A 22310-nucleotide genomic window follows, 5' to 3' on the forward strand; every position below is an offset into this window, starting at 1 on the left:
AAATACATCATATTTTCCATGACAGACTGACCAACTTATCAAAGGTACATTTCAATAAAAATGAAATGAAAATTCTCAACAAAAGTAACAAATATGCCCCCAAAAAAGAACCAAGCTTACGAAGAACTGCATTGGAAATTGAGGCTACAATTAAAGGTAAACCTAATGAAGGAAACATTTCAAGAGAAATACAACAGTTATTGATCGGGGAAGAAATTAAAAGAGATAGAGACAAACTCCAAAACGAGAACAAGAAGAAGAGAACATTAAGAGAAGAGCAGAGGAAAGAAACAACAACAATACAAGACATAAAGAGAAAAGTAAAAGACAACCAACTGATAATCACCAAGGGAGATAAAAATGCAGGTTTGGTTATACTAGATAAAAACGAATATAATATTAAAACTGAAACTTTCCTTAACGAAAATAACTTTAGACAAATTGAAAGAAATCCCACTGTTACTTTTAATAATAAGGTTAGAAGATATATTAACAAAATAAAAGAAACCCTATCCAAATATGAAAAATACCCCAATAAGTTACTTCCGATGAACCCAAAGATACCACGATTATACTCCCTCATTAAACTACATAAAGAAAATCATCCCATACGACCAATCATTACCTCAATAGATTCTAGTACCTATAGAATAGCAAAATTCCTTATAACCTTCATGAAAAATGTCATTGAATTTCAACCAAGTCACACAATTAAAAATAGAAACAATTTACTAACGGAACTTAACAGCTTAACGTTAAAGGAAAATTACCTTCTAGTTTCATATGACATAACCAATCTATACACTAACATACCTACTGGAGAATCATTGGAAATTATTAAAACCATATTGGAAAATAAATTAAAAGATAAAGGGGAAATAGACACAATTTATAATTTGTTCAAATTATGTATCGAACAAAATTTTTGCCTGTTTAATGATAAAATGTATATGTACAGTGAAGGTCTACCAATGGGTTCACCCCTCAGTGGACTAATAGCTGACATTTTCCTCAATAAACTAGAGAACGACCATATAATAAATAATGTCAACCCTTTTAAGAACAAGATCATAACATGGAAACGATATGTAGACGACATATTAGTAGTATTTAATACCCAAGACCATTCCATAGCTGAAAATATGCACTCATACCTTAATGGATTACACCCCAACATAAAATTCACCACAGAAATTGAAAGTGATAATAAAATAAACTTTCTCGATGTCGAAATACATAAAATGGACAATGACATACATTACAACATTTACAGAAAACCCACACAAACAGACTCAATTATTCCCTATAACTCATTTCACTCAAACACACATAAGATGGCAGCAATTAGAACATACTTACATAGAGCCTTTAATACATATTTGAAACCGGAAAATTTGGAGAAGGAATTGAACATTATCAAGCAGATAACAAGAAATAATAATTTCCCAGAAAACTTGATTGACAAAATGATAGACAAACAAAAACAAAAATGCCACCTACAAAACAATACATCATTAATACCCTGTTATCAAAGAAATAAACCTAAATATTGTTCTTCAATACAATACCCAGGACATTTAACTACTAAAATAAAGAAAATTTTTACTAAATATGATCTCAATATAACTTTCAAAACGAACAACACTTTAACTAATTCCTTGATAAATAATAAACAATCGTTCAATACACTCGACAAAAATGGAGTATATAAATTGAAATGCACAACTTGCAACGCAACATACATAGGTGAAACAGGTAGAGCACTAAAAACACGGATAAAAGAACATAAAACTAGAGACAATTCTAACTTTGGTAAACACCTAATATTTAATCATGACCACGAATTCAATGAAAACAAAGATGCACACATACTCCACAATATTAATAAAGGACATTTAATGGAATTACTGGAGGGATACGAAATTAAAAAATTTATAGCTAACAATCCCAATACCCTATGCCTTAATGAACAGGTACAAACTTTCCATAGACCAATTTATTCATTCCTAAAGCAACCTTTCACACCTACTAAACACCAAAATAAACGAGAGCATCGAGATAAAGTAGCGACTTGATTCTGCAATATTTTGGTTCCTTGGCTACTATTCCCATCCTATCCAAAAAATCCCAAACTTCCCATCACAAACCCAACCCCAATCCATAGAAAGTTTTTAAAAGAACACTAAAAATTCCTTTTAAAAAATTTTTTGAATTTAAATCATTTAAATATCTAAATTCACTGTTGCCAATTGCCTTTGATTTTAATTTTAATATGGGTTTGACTTTATTATATGTAGCATAACGATATACGTCATCCAAAAAACTGGTTCCGTAATACATGCCGATGAATTGCAAAATCTCCATTTCAATTTTAGAAGTTTAAAAGTTTGTTTCTGTTTTAATTGTTTAATCATAAGATTTGTAATCTGAGGGATATGATTATCTTTTGTTCAAAGATCGACGTAAGTAAAAACTCATTAATTTTCTTTAAGATTGACATAACCTATAATTTACTTTTACACATTGTTTTAAATTTCAAACTTAATTTTAATTTTAATTTGTTATCTTGTATTCATGTACAGGAGTTTTCCTGAGGATGAGGACTGGATCCTCGAAACATGTAGAATTTAAATAAATATAACATTGAAAAGTATAAAAAAGAATTTTCCATCTAAACCAACACAATGTTAAGAAAAACCAAAAACAATTATTACAATGAGGTTGATACGACCATATCACTATATGAATACAAGAAATACCAACAACGATTACAAATGGAACTGCAACACATTCGATTCCTCAAAACGTGTTTAGAAGAGAGACTCACACCAAAATTTACAATACACAAATATCCTAAACATTTGGATGACAATATGATTCAGAAAATGATAGAAAAACAGATTAAAGGCGAAATCAAAAGGCATTACTCAATAATCAACATAACAAACATCAAACTTTACCAATTTTATCAAGAAATGACAACACAATTTGACTTCTTACAAATTGAAGATATAATTAACAACTCTAAGATGCTACAGAGAAGTAAAATGGAAGATGAATGGAGAAAAAAGAATAAGAAGCTAGAACAACTGCGAAAAGAGAAAAAGAAGAGAAAAGACTCAGATGATGAATCGAAATATAAAATACATCATATTTTCCATGACAGACTGACCAACTTATCAAAGGTACATTTCAATAAAAATGAAATGAAAATTCTCAACAAAAGTAACAAATATGCCCCCAAAAAAGAACCAAGCTTACGAAGAACTGCATTGGAAATTGAGGCTACAATTAAAGGTAAACCTAATGAAGGAAACATTTCAAGAGAAATACAACAGTTATTGATCGGGGAAGAAATTAAAAGAGATAGAGACAAACTCCAAAACGAGAACAAGAAGAAGAGAACATTAAGAGAAGAGCAGAGGAAAGAAACAACAACAATACAAGACATAAAGAGAAAAGTAAAAGACAACCAACTGATAATCACCAAGGGAGATAAAAATGCAGGTTTGGTTATACTAGATAAAAACGAATATAATATTAAAACTGAAACTTTCCTTAACGAAAATAACTTTAGACAAATTGAAAGAAATCCCACTGTTACTTTTAATAATAAGGTTAGAAGATATATTAACAAAATAAAAGAAACCCTATCCAAATATGAAAAATACCCCAATAAGTTACTTCCGATGAACCCAAAGATACCACGATTATACTCCCTCATTAAACTACATAAAGAAAATCATCCCATACGACCAATCATTACCTCAATAGATTCTAGTACCTATAGAATAGCAAAATTCCTTATAACCTTCATGAAAAATGTCATTGAATTTCAACCAAGTCACACAATTAAAAATAGAAACAATTTACTAACGGAACTTAACAGCTTAACGTTAAAGGAAAATTACCTTCTAGTTTCATATGACATAACCAATCTATACACTAACATACCTACTGGAGAATCATTGGAAATTATTAAAACCATATTGGAAAATAAATTAAAAGATAAAGGGGAAATAGACACAATTTATAATTTGTTCAAATTATGTATCGAACAAAATTTTTGCCTGTTTAATGATAAAATGTATATGTACAGTGAAGGTCTACCAATGGGTTCACCCCTCAGTGGACTAATAGCTGACATTTTCCTCAATAAACTAGAGAACGACCATATAATAAATAATGTCAACCCTTTTAAGAACAAGATCATAACATGGAAACGATATGTAGACGACATATTAGTAGTATTTAATACCCAAGACCATTCCATAGCTGAAAATATGCACTCATACCTTAATGGATTACACCCCAACATAAAATTCACCACAGAAATTGAAAGTGATAATAAAATAAACTTTCTCGATGTCGAAATACATAAAATGGACAATGACATACATTACAACATTTACAGAAAACCCACACAAACAGACTCAATTATTCCCTATAACTCATTTCACTCAAACACACATAAGATGGCAGCAATTAGAACATACTTACATAGAGCCTTTAATACATATTTGAAACCGGAAAATTTGGAGAAGGAATTGAACATTATCAAGCAGATAACAAGAAATAATAATTTCCCAGAAAACTTGATTGACAAAATGATAGACAAACAAAAACAAAAATGCCACCTACAAAACAATACATCATTAATACCCTGTTATCAAAGAAATAAACCTAAATATTGTTCTTCAATACAATACCCAGGACATTTAACTACTAAAATAAAGAAAATTTTTACTAAATATGATCTCAATATAACTTTCAAAACGAACAACACTTTAACTAATTCCTTGATAAATAATAAACAATCGTTCAATACACTCGACAAAAATGGAGTATATAAATTGAAATGCACAACTTGCAACGCAACATACATAGGTGAAACAGGTAGAGCACTAAAAACACGGATAAAAGAACATAAAACTAGAGACAATTCTAACTTTGGTAAACACCTAATATTTAATCATGACCACGAATTCAATGAAAACAAAGATGCACACATACTCCACAATATTAATAAAGGACATTTAATGGAATTACTGGAGGGATACGAAATTAAAAAATTTATAGCTAACAATCCCAATACCCTATGCCTTAATGAACAGGTACAAACTTTCCATAGACCAATTTATTCATTCCTAAAGCAACCTTTCACACCTACTAAACACCAAAATAAACGAGAGCATCGAGATAAAGTAGCGACTTGATTCTGCAATATTTTGGTTCCTTGGCTACTATTCCCATCCTATCCAAAAAATCCCAAACTTCCCATCACAAACCCAACCCCAATCCATAGAAAGTTTTTAAAAGAACACTAAAAATTCCTTTTAAAAAATTTTTTGAATTTAAATCATTTAAATATCTAAATTCACTGTTGCCAATTGCCTTTGATTTTAATTTTAATATGGGTTTGACTTTATTATATGTAGCATAACGATATACGTCATCCAAAAAACTGGTTCCGTAATACATGCCGATGAATTGCAAAATCTCCATTTCAATTTTAGAAGTTTAAAAGTTTGTTTCTGTTTTAATTGTTTAATCATAAGATTTGTAATCTGAGGGATATGATTATCTTTTGTTCAAAGATCGACGTAAGTAAAAACTCATTAATTTTCTTTAAGATTGACATAACCTATAATTTACTTTTACACATTGTTTTAAATTTCAAACTTAATTTTAATTTTAATTTGTTATCTTGTATTCATGTACAGGAGTTTTCCTGAGGATGAGGACTGGATCCTCGAAACATGTAGAATTTAAATAAATATAACATTGAAAAGTATAAAAAAGAATTTTCCATCTAAACCAACACAATGTTAAGAAAAACCAAAAACAATTATTAAGTTTATTTTGTTCATTTTTAATTTGATATATGTATATTAAGATAAAGCATTATTGTACTCTTATGTTGTTTTATACAACAGGTTGCTTTCCGAGGATGCCCTAAGGGCGAAACCGGTAAAAGCTGAAAAATAAAGGATTTCCATTGTTAAAGTGCAAAATTGTCTTTAATTTCAAATAAAAGTTGTTCTGTGCGAAGGGGGAAACCATATGACGATAACATTTTTGACCTTGACCTTATTTTCAAGGTTATATGAAGGTCACGACCAATTTTTTAAATGGCACCCTACATATTTTATTGTAAAATCTGAATCTGTGGATTAAAGTAATTAAAAAAAATATAAAAAATTTTTACTGTGTATTTTGAAAAAAACTGAAACTTCTTCAGAAACAATTAACTAACGTTTATAATCTAGCAAGAACAAATAAGATTTATGAATTTTTAAACATTTTCCTACCCGCTTCGATACATTGTCTTTAATTCTTAATTCTTAGAATATTATTTAAGAATGCTTAACAAAAAAAAATCCAGCAGAGGTACATCGGGTGACTTGGCTCTTCGGAAATACCTTTGGAAAGAGGTCTAAAGGTTCGGACATTTCTCCGCCTCTGTCAATTTGATAACAGAATAACGCATAAAAAACAAGAGTTCGTGGAACTGCTTATGTCGGCATTTTCAGAATATCGCTTTCAGAGACTTAATTGGTTGAATTGTTTTAAAATGTAACAGGTAAAACTAAATTTGCATAAATACTGCTTAGCAAGAAATTCTGAATTCATTCCATCGTTTTACATTAAGGCAAAGTGTTTAAACTAAGTCATAAAATCATAGATACTCTGAAGTGTGGCAGAAAAAGTCGAAATGATTTTTATTTGTAGCTTTGTATCGAGAACGTTTTCCTGATCGAAATACGCCTTCGAGAAGTACCATTTACAGAGTTGTGAATGATTTCACTAACGCTGGAAATGCAGAATCAAGAAAAAGAACTCGGCGAGCAACTGTAACTACGGAAGAAAAGGAAATTGCGGTATTAGCCAGCGTTGAGGTAAATCCTCAAGTTAGCACTCGATGACTTGCAATTGACGCCGGAATATCGAAGACCAGCATTTTAAGAATATTAAAGCGCAACACGTGTCACCCATGCCACATTTCATTGCATCAACAGCTTTATGGAGGTGATTTTTGAATATCGATTAATATTTTATCAATGGACACAAGAACGAATGCGGTTGGACGTGAAGTAGATAGTTGCATTAAGTAGAACACCAAAAACCTTGGCCGGTTAATGTTTGGTGTGGCATAATTGGTGAAAAATTGATCGGTCCATACTTTATTGATGGTATGCTGAATGGGGAGAAGTACCGATATTCGAAGAAAGACAAAATATGTGGCTGCAAAATGATGGGTGTCCAACACATTTTTCACATATTGCACGTGAAGCTTTAGATCGGGATTATATGCTGGGCGATAAATTGGAAGGGGAGGTCCAATTTCCTGGCCTGCCAGATCACCTGATTTAACACCTCTAGATTTTTTTTCTGTGGGGCGTCCTTAAGGATAATGTTTATCCTGAAGTACCGACTACGCCAGAAAACTTGAAAGAGCGGATAAGAAATGAATGCAGAAACAGTAGCCAAGAAAACCGTTTAAGATGTAAAGAAAGTTTTAGTACAAGGGTTAATAAATGTATTGAAATGGGTGGGGATATATTTGAACATTTATTATAAATTTTATACTTGTTGTTGATTAATAGTATAGTTTAATCATTTTTTTATAAATAAACAATATTTAAAACTATTTGAATAAAAAAATTATTTAGAGTTTGTCTACAAAAGATGTTTCGCCGTCGTATTTTACTTTTATCCATAGATTCCGATTTTGCAAACATAAACATAGGGTGAGCATTTAAAAAAATTGGTCGTGACCTTCATATGACCTTGAAAATAAGATCAAGGTCAAAAAATGATATCATATGATATATGAATGCTGAAATGAACCGTTTTCGAGATAATCGCTTGTCTCACGTTAACTGGACCATATATACGTAATAAGCTAACACAAAATGAGGAATCCTGTGATATTCTTCAATTAAAATGCTATGTTATGTCAAATATTCAGAGAAACTTTACCAAGACAAAATAAGTCATAACTGTTCTTTATTGCATGGATAAATCTGTATCCATGTAGTAGCCACATATTCCGAATAAGCCAAAAGTACAAAGCTAATTCAATTCGGGTTTATCGTAAATACAGCAAAATAAGGCAGAAAGATATACATTATTCATACGATATTATGGTGTGGTACAAAAATGTTGAGTTGAGCAATAAATACTTTCAAAGCTATACAGTATGTTTCGTGACAGCACTAATGGAATTTGTTTTCTAGGTTTTACTTCTAGCAAAAAAAATTGTGTGAAGAGTGCTTTTTGAAGTTATATCTAGCTTCGCGGCGCATTAGACAAGTGCGGTATGACATCATTTATAAGGTAAAGTACTTATTCAGGTCAAGTTCACTGTTCAAAAATGTTGGCATAACTTTTCATGTTCTTCGAAAAACTGACTCACCTCGCAGCATTCATATTCAGTACGAACGAGTAACAGCAGAATATTGTTAGGAGAACATGCTTGCCATGTCGCAATCCCAGTGTTAGTACGCAATGGATATCTACACATTTAATAATTCTCAATCAATGGTATGGAGAACATTGAAAAAAAACTTGCTGTATCTGCCTACTGCAACAATTTAGACAAGATTTAGGCATCAACTACATAGATGACAAGAAGTTGGATATCCTCATGCAAAGATAAAAACTAATTTTCATTGTAGATTTAAGCCACATTCCCACGACGCATGAGGCACGCTCCATATGAACAAGGTGTCGTCAGTAGCTAACGTCACAGATAAGGGTGGTGGTCAGGTTCAGATTAAACTGGTTTGATTTTTGTCGTGAATTTGGTCGCATATTATTAATTTACAAGACAATGAGACTATGCTGTTTCTCGAATTGTATGCTAGTGAACTGGTGTTGTACGACGCAACAATCAAGATTACAAAATTGAGTTTTGAGAATGATAGCAGCTGAGAGAATTTCTAACGCACTCAATATTCCTGGATGTGGATCGAAAGACGTTATTCCAAAATTTAATAACTGTGTGAATTATGTGAAACGCCTCGCATTCAGACATTCGTAGCAAGGTTTTAAAATATGATCTATTCTCAGTTACTTAGCTGTCAACTAAATTATGTGCCCTCGATTTCCATTCAAGCATCCATTTTCTAACCCCCCATTGCCTTTTTCTTTCGATTTTGGCTACCATTCATTGTTTGTGCTAAGATAGCACCAAAAATGTGGTCAAAATGTACGAAATATTTTGAACATGCTCCATTAGTGCCATGAGGTCTCAATAAAACACCCTGTATAACAAAATGCCGACTATAACTTTTCTGAAAGAACTCAACTGAAAATAATAAAGTATCGAGGGACTTATATCAATAATATTACATAATAATTTGTCGAATATGTTTATAAGGTAATACATCTTAAACTAACACAATACAACACAACAATATATATAATATATGTGCGTATAAACTATTAAAATAATTACAGTTTTATGCTAATATATTTTTGGTCGCCTATATAAATTATTAATTTTGATAACAGCAGCAGTTTTAAGCAGTAACTGAACATGAACACCAATTGGTTATCCTTTATATTCTTGTTGTTCTTAACAACAGGTATTTCAAGATACATTTTATTTTCTTAAATTAATTTTTTTAATTCCATTTTTAGTGTTATCTCAAAATGAAGGCAACACGACCATAGACAATAATTCAGTTATTGTACCTGAAACGCGAATAAGAAATGGTGACAACATCAATATTTCACAAGCAAATTACTATGTTGTAGTTTTGTGTGGCGGTCGTGGCGGAGGTACTTTAGTAAGACGAAACAAAGTTATCACCGCCGCTCATTGTGTGGATGAAACTTGTACCCGCAATAAGGTTCGAGTAGTTGTTGGACTAAACGCACTTTCTAATCTGCCCAATGGAAAAACTTATAGGGCAAAATCCATTCGGATTCATCCTATGTACAAGAAACCTGCTCAAGGTGTAAGTCCATATGACATTGCTGTGATTACACTCTCCGAAAAAGTTGCGTTAAATAACAGAGTTGGGCTCATTAATTACGCATTTAACGTCCCACCTATTGGTGCTTATTTGACTGTAGTCGGTTATGGAAATATTAATTTAGATGGCGTTAAGCCGGAAAGGTTGCAAAGAACTCGACTAAGAATTATAGAGCGTCCAGGAACACAGATTATTACAGAAGTACAAAGTTCTAGTGTTTTGAAGGTAAATTACAAATTTATAATTTGTAATTAAAATTATTAGTGTCTTTTTATGTTAGGGTGATTCAGGTGGCCCGGCGATATACAACAACCGATTAGCCGGCGTAGTATCGGGATATACAAGTCGGAATGGTATTGTTGAAACCAACATTTTTGTTGCTGTGGGTAAAAAAGCAATTTTAACCTTTATTCGAAGAAATATTCCTTAATTTGAAATGTTAAGTATTAATCTAATGCTAAATGTTTTGTGAATAAACATTTTTATCTCCATATATGTATATTCCGTTATTTTCTTTTATTACGTCTTACATGTTTCGGCTTACGCCATCATCAGAGACATAATAAATTAATAGGTAAATGGAAACAACTTAAACCAGCATATACCAGATATAAATTTTCAAATAAATTTACAGAAAAAATCGTTAACCAAATAAGAACGAAACACATAAAAACTGAACTAAACAAGCAATATAAAAACTTGGATTTTCACAATAGAAATCTCTTGAGAATCTATAACATAGTGTCAGAGAGATTACATTATATAGAACTTAATGAAATAATCGCAGAATCTAAAGAACATAAAACCAATACTATAAAAGAAAACAGACTTAATAAACAGAAGAAAATTGAGAACTTGAGAAGGGAGAAACAACAATTAGAAAACAAGAACGAACCTGTCACCACACGCACCTTTCACCAACCTCACCAACGTCATATTCACTGAAGAAGAAGAAAACTTATTCCAAAAAGGACATAAATACGCCACCCCCCAAAACACACAATTAAATATACTAGCCATCGAATTAGAGGACATCGCCAAAGGACACCCCAACGAAACTGAAATAAGAAGTGACTTAGGGTAGGCACACACGGTCGATTTTTAGTCGGCCAATAGTTTAGTCGATGGACATAAATGTATTCAGTTTAATGTAGGTGCACACACAACACAATTACAAATCAACTCGATTTTTTAATCAAAAGGAGACGATGTGCACTTATGATTAAAAAGTTGTGCAACTATCGTACAACTCCGATAATGCCACAGCTTCATATTGAAGCGCACACACAGTCGATAGTTGAGTTGAGATTTTTAGGAATTTAGGTTGCGCGCGCAACTTTAATGAGAGTTGAAGTGTCTTCTCTAGTAACATAAATCAATTACTACTTTAGTTTCTCTCAATTATTTTATGATAAGTGAATTTATATCAAAAATTAAGTTAAATTATTTTCCGTTTTACTACCGCAGTTAATTATATACTATACTAAATACAGTGTGTTAATTAATTATCGTACCCGACGTCATCATTGCAAGTATGCAACCAATATCACAGTGCAATACGCATTATACGCAAATCGCGTATTGCAGTACCAATATTGTGATATTGGTTGCATACTTGCAATGATGACGTAATTCAATTATATATTTATATTCAATTCAATATAAATACAAGTTGTTTCGAAATCGATATGTGTGTGCATACAACACGATTTATGAACAACTAAACAGTTTAGTCGGTTATAAATTAATAATGCATCGTGATTTCAATCCAATCCAACTAAACTGTTTCGTCGATAAATAATCGACCGTGTGTGCCTACCCTTAATTGAATTTTTGAGAAAAGATGAAAAAAGAATCAAAAGGAAGAACCCCATAGAGGAACACAACGAACAACAGAAAAAAGAAAAAACTCTTCTTAAAACAATAAAAAATAAAATTAAAGACAACAATTTAAAGGTAACTAAAGCCGATAAAAATTCAGGTATTGTTTTTATGATTTCTTTAATAATAATAATTTTGTGAAAATCACACGAAATCCTCTCAACACATTCCATACCAAAACTAAAAAGTTAATTAAAGAATGTAGCTCTTTTATAAAATAACAAGACCTTAAAGAATTTAACCATATACCGATGAACCCTAGAATTTCTATGCTATATTCAATCATAAAATTACATAAATAAAACTATCCTATTCGCCCCATAGTCACATCTGTTAACTCAAGTACTGAAAAAACAGCCAGATTCGTCAGTCTCTTTATTACCAAACAGTTACAATATAAACCTGCTAACACAATCAAAAATAGAAAAGAGCTAGTAGAAACAATTTCTAATATCAACCTCCCTCATAAATGATCTCATTTGATTGAACCATAGTTCACAATTACCTGAAAAGTCGTCTAAATGTTTAGTCTATAAATTTAAATTAATAAAACACTGCACTGAACTTAATTTTTGCCAATTCAATGGAGAAATGTTTAAATACAATGACGGACTCCCAATGGGTTCACCAGCCCGGTTCACGCGGGCTACTAGCAGATTTCTTCATAGACCAACTAGAAACGTCACTACTTGAACCTACTGATCCACTCAATAAATACATTTTACTATGGAAAAGATATGTTGATGACATCTTGATTCTCTGGGATAACTCTTCGCCCAACAACATCAGTGAACTTCTACAACACGTCAATACTTTCCACAACAAAATCAATTTCACTACGGAAATTGAAAAGAATGAATCCATCAATTTCTTAGATCTTACTCTGAAAAAAAGTTGGAAATAAGATTAAATACAACATATACAGGAAACCTTCTCAATCAGATACAGTAATACCTGCAAACTCCTTTCACCACCATATACACAAATATGCTGCTTTCAACTCATACATACATCATATACAAGAAACACCATTGACAGACAACTACAAAAACCAAGAAATCCAAATAATTAAGAACATCGCATATAACAATAATTTTCCCCCTCAATTCATAGATAATCTACTTACTAAACATACAAAAAAACAAATAAACTCTGACATAAGTAAAATTTTATCACCTGAAAATAAAGAAAATAAAGAATTCATCCTATACAGATCCGTAAATTACCCTGGCAACCTTGCAATAGACATACAAAGAATTTTCAAAAGATACAACATAAAGATCACCTTCAAAACAAACTCAACTCTATTACAAATCCTAAATAACGCAAAAGACCAGATTCATCCACTATCTAAAAGCGGCGTTTACTCACTCCAATGCGACACCTGCAGAGCAACATACATTGGTGAAAGAGGAAGAAACATCAGACAACGAGTTAAAGAGCATAAACACTTTCCTTCAAACCACCACACCTTTGATGAAACTAAAAATATAAAATTCCTCCATCAACATAACAAAGGCTTCAAACTCAACATACTTGAGGCATATGAAATCGACAAAATCCGAAAGACATATCCAAACACCGAAAATTTAAACGACCAGGTTCTTATCAAACCCATACAACATTAAATCCAAACCACCAGAAAATACATTTAACTAAATTTCTTATCCCCTAAATCCTCTACCTTTTATACACACGAGGAATACAATCCAACTGGTTTCCATATCCCAATCATTTCCATAACACTATTCTATAAATAAATTCCATTTTATTTTGAACCATATTAACCCAGTCTATTAATAGATTTCAACACATACGCTCTTAACAAAACGACACACTCACCTGTGGAACATGATTATGTTCCACCCGACATTATATGTTTCACTTAATACATCTGCTACATCCCTATTCTAGTTTTCTAAGTTTAGGTAGTACAATAATTGTTAAAACTTAATCATTCTATTTCATTTTACAGTCCATTAATGATATATCAAAATTTGAATGTAAATTTGAATGTGTTTCCTAACTTCAACCTTATACAACGAGGTAAAGTAACGTTTTATATTTTTTAATTTTATCTTTATTTAATTGTATTTTGTGAATGTTTAAAACCTTATATACTCCTGACGATGGTCTAGGCCGAAACCGGTAGAGTTAATAAGTTTATAAAATAAATTGCAGTATAAACATTGTTTGTTTTTAAAAACACACATAATAAATTGTTAAAATTAATTCTATCATGTTACATAGGGATTCGGTAAGATTATTCGTACAAAATGAGCTTCCCTTTGTTACACAAGACTTTAAAAAATGTATTATGATAGAATTAATTTTAATTTATAATGATGGTGTAAGCCGAAACACGTAAGACGTAATAAAAAAATAACCAGTGGAAGTAGAATCGTAATGGATCAAACCATTTCCTTTAATTATAAATTAATTTATATTTATTAAATCTGAAAATAAAGCCTACATAATTTGTCGAATATGTTTATAAGGTAATACATCTTAAACTAACACAATACAACACAACAATATAAATAATATATGTGCGTATAAACTATTAAAGTAATTACAGTTTTATGTTAATATATTTTTGGTCGCCTATATAAATTATTAATTTTGATAACAGCAGCAGTTTTAAGCAGTAACTGAACATGAACACCAATTGGTTATCCTTTATATTCTTGTTGTTCTTAACAACAGGTATTTCAACATACATTTTATTTTCTCAAATTAATTTTTTTAATTCCATTTTTAGTGTATTCTCAAAATGAAGGCAACGAGAATAATTCTGTTAGTGTACCTGAAACGCGAATAAAAAATGGTGACAACATCAATATTTCAGAAGCAAATTATTATGTTGTAGTTTTGTGTGGCGGTCGTGGCGGAGGTACTTTAGTAAGACGAAATAAAGTTATCACCGCCGCTCATTGTGTGGATGAAACTTGTACTCGCAATGACGTTCGAGTAGTTGTTGGACTAAACGCACTTTCTAATCTGTCTAATGGAGAAACGTATAGAGCAGCATCCATCCGAATTCATCCTAAGTACGAGAAACCTGCTCAAGGTGTAAGTCCATACGATATTGCTGTGATTACACTCTCCGAAGAAGTTGTGTTAAATGATAGAGTTGGGCTCATTAATTACGCATTTAACGTCCCACCTATTGGTGCTTATTTAACTGTAGTCGGTTATGGAAGAATTAGTTTGGATGGTGTTAGGCCGGAAAGGTTGCAAAGAACTCAACTAAGAATTATAGAGAGTCCAGGAACACAAATTATTACAGAAGTACAAAGCTCTAGTATTTTGAAGGTAAATTAAAAATTTATAATTTTTGATTAAAATTATTCGTGTCTTTTTATTTTAGGGTGATTCAGGTGGCCCGGCAATATACAACAACCGATTAGCCGGCGTAGTAACGGGATATACAATTCAGAATGGTATTCTTGAAACCAACATTTTTGTTGCTGTGGGTCATAATGCAATTTTAACGTTTATTCAAACAAATGTTCCTTAATTTTAAATGTTAAATATTAATTCTATTGTTAAACTTTGTGTTTACACCAACAAAAATAAATAAACAAGGAAATATAATAAAATAAATCCTAATATGTGAGCTATCTATCGTAGGTAAGGAACAGTATTGAGACCCTAAATTTCCGAGTTGGATTGAAAATAAACGGTTGAACTATATTAAAATAAACCTATAATACAAAAATAAACGTTTCGTGAATAAACATTTTTTTCTCTATGGGGAGAAATTAGATTGCATATCTCTTATATCTCTTATAGATTATATCAGGTACACAAACTCATTTTAACAGTTCCTATTAAACACGATTAACCCTTAACTACTCGCTTCGAGTTAAATAGATCAAGGGTGGTTAATATGTTAACGCGCGTGTTTAGCTTGGCATGGGCTGGAGGTAAGTTAACTTTACTATTTAGACGCACTTTGTCGCCACTCAACCTGTTAAGGCATAAATGAATTTTGATGGATTTCAAAGCTTTTAGAAACAATTTAAATACAATGTCTGGAAACCCCTATTTAGTACCTGTTCATAAGTTCTTCATTGCATCAACAGCATTTGTAATAATGTGTCTATAAAACTTATATAAACTTTAAAGTTACTCTTTATTGAGTCAATTCCTTGCATGGAAGTAGTTCTGCCACGTAACGAATCGCTGAGATCTCTCGCTAAGTAAGTGGGTCAAATTTACTGATTATACGATGCTATAAGCCCACATTTTCACCCTTTTTATGATATGAATATTGTTTGTAGTGTACGCGGTTTTAAAGATATAAAACACTTCCTTTAAATTTTTTGTAACCTTTCTTCTTAGTATTTCTCGATGTATCGACAACTTTAGATTCGAGGTGACCACACGGTTCACCTACTTGGGGATACTGTTAAATGACAGAGAAGAAGTAGCGGTAAGAGAGGCAATCACTATTGTGCACCAAATAATGTCTCCTATCCTCAGAACTCCTCAGCAGAAAATTTAAGTTTAGAATATATAAAACGCTAAGAAGACCTAATGATACGACTGAAACATGGTCGATAACGCAGAAAGAAGAGACCACAATGAGAGTGTTTGAGCGGAAGATTTTCGGTCCTACTCAGGAGAAAGACGGTAGCTAGAGAATCAGGATGAACTAACGAACAGAATAGCATGATGCGAGGATATAGTACGTTTTATTAAGACAACGCCTACAATGGCTGGGGCGTTTACACAGAATTTACCATATAATTCGCAAGAGTGCTCAATGATTGAAAGGCGACAAAAAAGAGAAGGCGAGGGAGGCCACGAAGGACATGAAAGATGGCAGCAGATGGAGGGAGGTTACCGAGAACAGAGGAAGATAGCGCGAAATAGCAAGGAAGGCCAAAACCCACACAATATTTTAGTATAATAGCCGTAAACTAAATTGCAGCTAAATAAGTTTTTTTGTTATCATGTTTAGAACAAAGATACAATCCTAAAATACTTTCTCCATATTTATCATTTTAAAAATGTTACAAATGAAATGTTAGATCAATATTCATCGATTCAATATTGAAGGAAAACAAACAGAAATCTATTTAAATAATACTATGTAGTTTTTTATTAACAAAATTGAGTATAAGGCTAAAACCATACCTCATAAAAAGAGTACAGTTAAGAGAAAAATGGCTATATGATTAATATAGCCGAAGTGTCCAAGATATACGCGGTAACTTAGAAGATAATCTAAAAGCTAAGTTCTAAAAATAGGGATTTACCAGGTTAGTAATCTCCAGGTTCTTGAGCGTGTTCCTACGTTTAAGCATCTCCAGGTAGCAGCTGATCCAAGTCTTGTAAATGAGTCTTTCGTGCAGTTTCTTGGAGACAAAAGAAATAAAGTAGTAACAAGGATGTAAGGAAAAACTGAATGTAGAAAGCATTTCTTTAGAAGAACTCAAGAAATCGCCATCAATACCTCGGAAATGAGTTCTAAGGATAAGTGTGAAAGGGACCAGACTAGAAAGCTCCAGATTCTTGAGCGTGTTCCAACATCTCCAGGTAGCAGCTGATGCAAGTCTTGTAAATGAGTCTTTCGTGCAGTTTCTTGGAGACAAAAGAAATAAAGTAGTAACAAGGATGTAAGGAAAAACTGAATGTAGACAGCATTTCTTTAGAAGAACTCAAGAAATCGCCTCGGAAATGAGTTCTAAGGATAAGTGTGAAAGGGACCAGAGTAGAAAGCTTCAGATTCTTGAGCGTGTTCCAACATCTCCAGGTAGCAGCTGATGCAAGTCTTGTAAATGAATTTTTCGTGCAGTTTCTTGGAGACAAAAGAAATAAAGTAGTTTCACAGGGACGTAAGGAAAAACTGGATGTAGAAAGCATTTCTTTAGAAGCAATATTTGATACAGGAATAATTGATGACACAACAGATGACCCACAAGTTCATAGAGAACGAAAATCATGAAGAATTATTAAGAAACCAAGAATATTCATTTACAAACCAATTTCATGTATGGCTTAGAATGTTTTATTAGATGTAGAAGCATCCATATCACCGTTTGGATTATAGTATTTGGAAATTAAACTATTTATACTACGATGATTATTTATTTGTGAAATTGTCTTTACCGGTTTCGGCACATTGCCGTCTTCAGAAGACTTGTCAGGTTTTCTACGATGTCGAAAGATAATTTATTTCAAACATAGGTTGCGATTTTTGCGGATTATCAATTTATTGAAGAACAAGATTAACCCCAACGGACATTAATTATTGGCGCGAAAGGATGTGTGTACACACACCTGACAAGTCTTCTGAAGACGGCAATGTGCGGAAACCGGTAAAGACAACTTCACAAATAAATAATCATCGTAGTATAAATAGTTTAATTTCCAAATACTATTTAGAATGTTTTGTCTTGAAAATAGCAGGAAAAATAACTGAAAGCACTTAAAGTTTGTTTTAGTACTTCAAACTCCTTAAATTGTACTTTTTTTTTGCTTTATCAACCTTGACATTCTTACAAATAAATACAGCAATAAAATAAAAAAGGCCAAATAATGTAGTTTTTGACAATATTTACGTGATTTTACGGTATAAATATTTTTAAGGATGATGTTCAAACAAAGGTATATAAAAGTGTTATCGAAGTTAATTTTTATGTGTTGTCTAATTATAAAACGCAATGAAATGGAGGCTACATCTTTTTCATATAAAAGTCACAAAACACGTAATAGGATCAAAAATAACACTTCCATGATTCCATTTGATATTTGTCTATTCACAAATAAATAGAACACGTCCGGAATAATAGAGGAGGAAAGTTTCTAAAGATCAGTGATATATAAGTTGCGATGCCCAAATAAATATTTATGAGATAAATAGGGAAGAGATATCGGTGTAGTTAATTCCACGAGTATGTTAGAACTAGACCATGTCAGCTTTTCGGTATTTATGTGACAATTTCTTCCCTCAAATGATCTAAATTGTATCCTACTCAGCATAATCTCACGTTTAACTAAAATCTTTGAGTCGAATAATGTACTATTATGTAACCTTGAGAATATATAATTGGTTAAAAAATAAATTAATGATATCGCTTGTATTAAGAGACAGGATTAACTATTTTTATTGCCATCTGTATGAATATTTCCCAACTTTTAAAGTTTTATAAGAAGCCAATAAAAACAATTTTATGATCACACGACTAATATTATTGCCTCATAAAAACGCACATAGTTAATAAGAATCTCAAAAAAAAGTTTGATTCTAAAATTTAAGTTGAACACTTTCGGTTCTAATTAAAACTTAAATTAAAATTCTATTTAAAATCAAACCTAACTTTACAACTAAAAGCCTTTCCAACTTTTAAGTACTTTTAACTTGTTTAACTTCAATTTCAACCCTCTTCAATTTGTAAATTATCAAAAACTTGAAATCTTATTAAAAACACGATATTTTCTTGTGCTACACTAAAACGAATTGCACACAAGTTACACCTTACAAGATGTAAAATAAAAATGATTTATTGATACAAAAAGACGATTTTATCACAAAGAAAATGCGTGTTGTAAAAGAAAATCTATAATTTTAATTTTTAAACTGAACATTTCGCTTTCTCATTCATAGATGGCACCATACTTTAAAATTTGTGGTTTTTATCATAAATAGTACAAAAAATACATTTCTTACCTGTAATTCACTAATAGTGTCTAAAGTTGAGCCTTCTTCGTGTTCGCTTTCGATGGCGGGTAATGAAGGATAAAACGGCAATGTGCCAGGCAGCATTTGTCCAGTAAGGGGCATTCCAAGCCTGGCTGTACACCTTGCTCTTAAAGCGGCCTCCGAAAGATCCGGTGAGAGATGATGGGCGGCCAAAGAGATATTCGGCATCGACGGGCTGCTAAACAACACGTGTCTTTGGTACTCCTCGGAGTCGCACGGCGGACTCAATTCTTTCGGCGGCTCCTGCGGTGGTGATTCGCTTGGGGGCAAACAACTACTCAACAATTTCTTCTTGAGAGATGGCGGAAGATGTCGTTTAGTCATCGGATTCGTTCTACGTTCCATAACGCGCTGTTTTAATCGAACTTTTAACAAATTCGGTTCCGAGGCTGTTTTTCTTAATGGAAAATCATTACTGGAATTTTGATCTGAATTTGTTTCCATTCCCTCAGACCTAAAAAAAAAATAATACGATTATGTTGTTTACGTTTTTACAGAAATAGATTGATATGATGTTTCAGAAAAGAAAATTTAATGATTTTATTTTTAGATGATGGCTCGAGACGTGCTTTTAAGAAAGAAAAGGGTACCAAAGAGGGCTGGGTGGTTCGGACAACCGCAAAAACAATTATTTAACGTTCGGAATTCGCGGTGGCCTTTTTTGGTTTTCGTTGAGGACAGAGCGAAATCGTGTCGAATGCCTCGGCATATATATCTTAATGTCGATAACGTGGCGGTAAATTGTCTTTTGCGGACGATTAAGGCGGCAATAGTTTCAAGAAAGGATCCGTGCAATACCAAAAGATTGTCTTTATATTGCATTTAAGACCAATAATCGTAGCTACAAAGTTAACACGTATACATCACGTTTTAAATAAGGTTAAATATTTTTATAAACAAATAATCTTTTTTAAATAAGTTAAATTATTTATAATTCAATCATTATTGATTGAAAAAGTAAAAGGAAGAAAAAATCATCCAAAAATAAATCCTGTATCGCGTTGAATGTTAAAAATATATATAATATGTATATGACGAGTACCTTTTTAAAAAGATAAGAGTCAAAAATAGAATTTTTACAGCACCTTGCACCGCTGATGCAAATGAACACGGTCATATTAATAATAACGTTTCGTAACAACTTTTACGAGTGGACAAAAATAAATCGCCAACTCATCTAAATTTTCGTTATTAAGGAAAATCCCGATTTGCAACTAAGCACAAAAAACATTAAATAACATAATTAGGAAAATTTTAATTGTTTTCCTCCAATAACGTTCTTTTTAGAGGACAAATCGATAATTTACAAAAAAAACCAACTAAATAAAACGAATAACCTATGACCTAAAACGACGCTCCAAACAAAGAAGAGAGTGGAAAAGGTGCGTGAGCAGCTCCATTTTCCACAAAGAACTTCGCTTGGCATTTAAAGGTGGTGGCGGGACCACCTTGCTTCAAAAATCAATAATCTTGAAGACGGCGGGGTAAAATGCGGAAATCAAGCTTCAAGGTCACGGGGAAAACGGAAAGTATATCGCTTGCCACGGTTTAGGTATCAACAAGTAACAATCTTAAACATTCTTTTTTTCAAAACTAAAGGAATTAACAATTATAGTGTAAGTAATTGAGAGGAGAAAAAAAGAAAAAAATCAATAATACATTTTTATATGTTGTGATTACAACGTATTCGACCCGATCAAAAAATACGTAAAATTAAGTAACACGTGATGTAATCTACACATGTGTGTTTGCAGTTATTGAACGCGAAAACAACACGTTTATTATTTACTGGATTTTAGGACGCAATATTGTAGAGGCTAAAAATTTTAAACAAACTTTCCCGGATAATTTTTATGCGTAAAATGTGAATTTGAAGTCGCAGTATTATACAAAATTAATATTCATATGGTGTCTCAATCTATATCTTTCGTTCTCTATGAAAAAATTAATAACAAAATTAAAATTTTTAATATGGCAAAGGAAGTGTCCGTTAATATGAAAAATTTTTAATTTGTACTTAAAGACTCTGAAGACGCACGGCTAAATCCGAAACTTTCTAGTGTTAGTTCTAGTTTTAGTTTTACTTAAATGACAAATATACAACAATCTAATGCTAAGTAATAAAAATTGAAACTAGAACCAACACTAGCATTAGAACTAACCCTAAAACTAGAACTAAAAAGTCGTCTTGTTTAAAAGTATTTAATCATTTAATTCTAAAAATCAAATGTGTTTCTTTTTGCGTTGCTATGTAACCAAGATAATTTTTGTTTAGTTGTCAGTAGAAAATTTTCATTCGCAACCGAGTGGTTGAATGTGCGTGGTGCTCTTTTTCATTCAAATTCATGTAAACTCTTGTTAAATAAACTCTTTATTGTGATTAGTGAAACATTCGTAGTTCTTTTAAGTAAGTGAAAAACTAATTAACACGTCTTAAGAAACGTACGGCTAAACCTGAATATTTCTAGTTGTAGGTCTAGTGTTAAAATACACAACAATCTAACGCCGAATAACAATTAAAACTAGAACTAACACTAGACCTAGAACTAGAACATATCGGGTTCAGCCGTGCGTCTGTAGACGCACGGCTTAACCCAAATGTTTCTAGGTCTAGTGTTAGTTCTAGTTATAGTTCAATGACAAATTTAATATACAACAATCTAACGCCGAATAACAACTAAACCTAGAACTAACACAACACCTGGAACTAGAATCATTCGGGTTTAGCC

At 32.0% G+C, this 22310-nt stretch overlaps 3 protein-coding genes and 1 long non-coding RNA gene across 4 annotated transcripts in view; 3 read left to right on the forward strand and 1 right to left on the reverse strand.

Moving 5' to 3' along the window:
• On the forward strand, positions 1 to 5791 carry LOC111415949 (uncharacterized). Its single transcript, XR_002706464.2, has 2 exons — positions 1 to 2462; positions 2583 to 5791. It is a non-coding gene; the product is annotated as an uncharacterized lncRNA (long non-coding RNA).
• The window catches only part of LOC111417482 (histone deacetylase 4), a 54974-nt gene that overhangs the window by 7956 nt on the left and 24708 nt on the right, over positions 1 to 22310 (reverse strand). Inside the window, exon 2 of the mRNA XM_023049770.2 lies at positions 19549 to 20035. Within this exon, the coding sequence (XP_022905538.1) occupies positions 19549 to 20035 (487 nt within the window). The remainder of the gene's footprint in view (positions 1 to 19548; positions 20036 to 22310) is intronic.
• On the forward strand, positions 9541 to 10468 carry LOC139430260 (chymotrypsin-1-like). Its single transcript, XM_071196968.1, has 3 exons — positions 9541 to 9593; positions 9649 to 10211; positions 10267 to 10468. The coding sequence occupies exons 1-3, from the start codon at positions 9545 to 9547 to the stop codon at positions 10414 to 10416; spliced, it is 762 nt and encodes a 253-aa protein (XP_071053069.1). The 5' UTR covers positions 9541 to 9544; the 3' UTR covers positions 10417 to 10468.
• On the forward strand, positions 14437 to 15582 carry LOC139430261 (trypsin-like). The gene is made up of 3 exons (XM_071196969.1): positions 14437 to 14573; positions 14629 to 15182; positions 15238 to 15582. The coding sequence occupies exons 1-3, from the start codon at positions 14525 to 14527 to the stop codon at positions 15385 to 15387; spliced, it is 753 nt and encodes a 250-aa protein (XP_071053070.1). The 5' UTR covers positions 14437 to 14524; the 3' UTR covers positions 15388 to 15582.

This window comes from Onthophagus taurus, chromosome 6 (assembly GCF_036711975.1).
Source record: "Onthophagus taurus isolate NC chromosome 6, IU_Otau_3.0, whole genome shotgun sequence".
Taxonomy (NCBI): domain Eukaryota; kingdom Metazoa; phylum Arthropoda; class Insecta; order Coleoptera; family Scarabaeidae; genus Onthophagus; species Onthophagus taurus.

Bases quoted from the DNA above. Each gene is read 5' to 3' on its own strand.
- LOC139430260 (XM_071196968.1), top strand. From the start codon at position 9,545: ATGAACACCAATTGGTTATCCTTTATATTCTTGTTGTTCTTAACAACA. The intron at 9,594-9,648 runs GTATTTCAAGAT...TTCCATTTTTAG, and splicing joins CTTGTTGTTCTTAACAACAG to TGTTATCTCAAAATGAAGGC. The intron at 10,212-10,266 runs GTAAATTACAAA...TTTTTATGTTAG, and splicing joins AAAGTTCTAGTGTTTTGAAG to GGTGATTCAGGTGGCCCGGC.
- LOC139430261 (XM_071196969.1), top strand. From the start codon at position 14,525: ATGAACACCAATTGGTTATCCTTTATATTCTTGTTGTTCTTAACAACA. The intron at 14,574-14,628 runs GTATTTCAACAT...TTCCATTTTTAG, and splicing joins CTTGTTGTTCTTAACAACAG to TGTATTCTCAAAATGAAGGC. The intron at 15,183-15,237 runs GTAAATTAAAAA...TTTTTATTTTAG, and splicing joins AAAGCTCTAGTATTTTGAAG to GGTGATTCAGGTGGCCCGGC.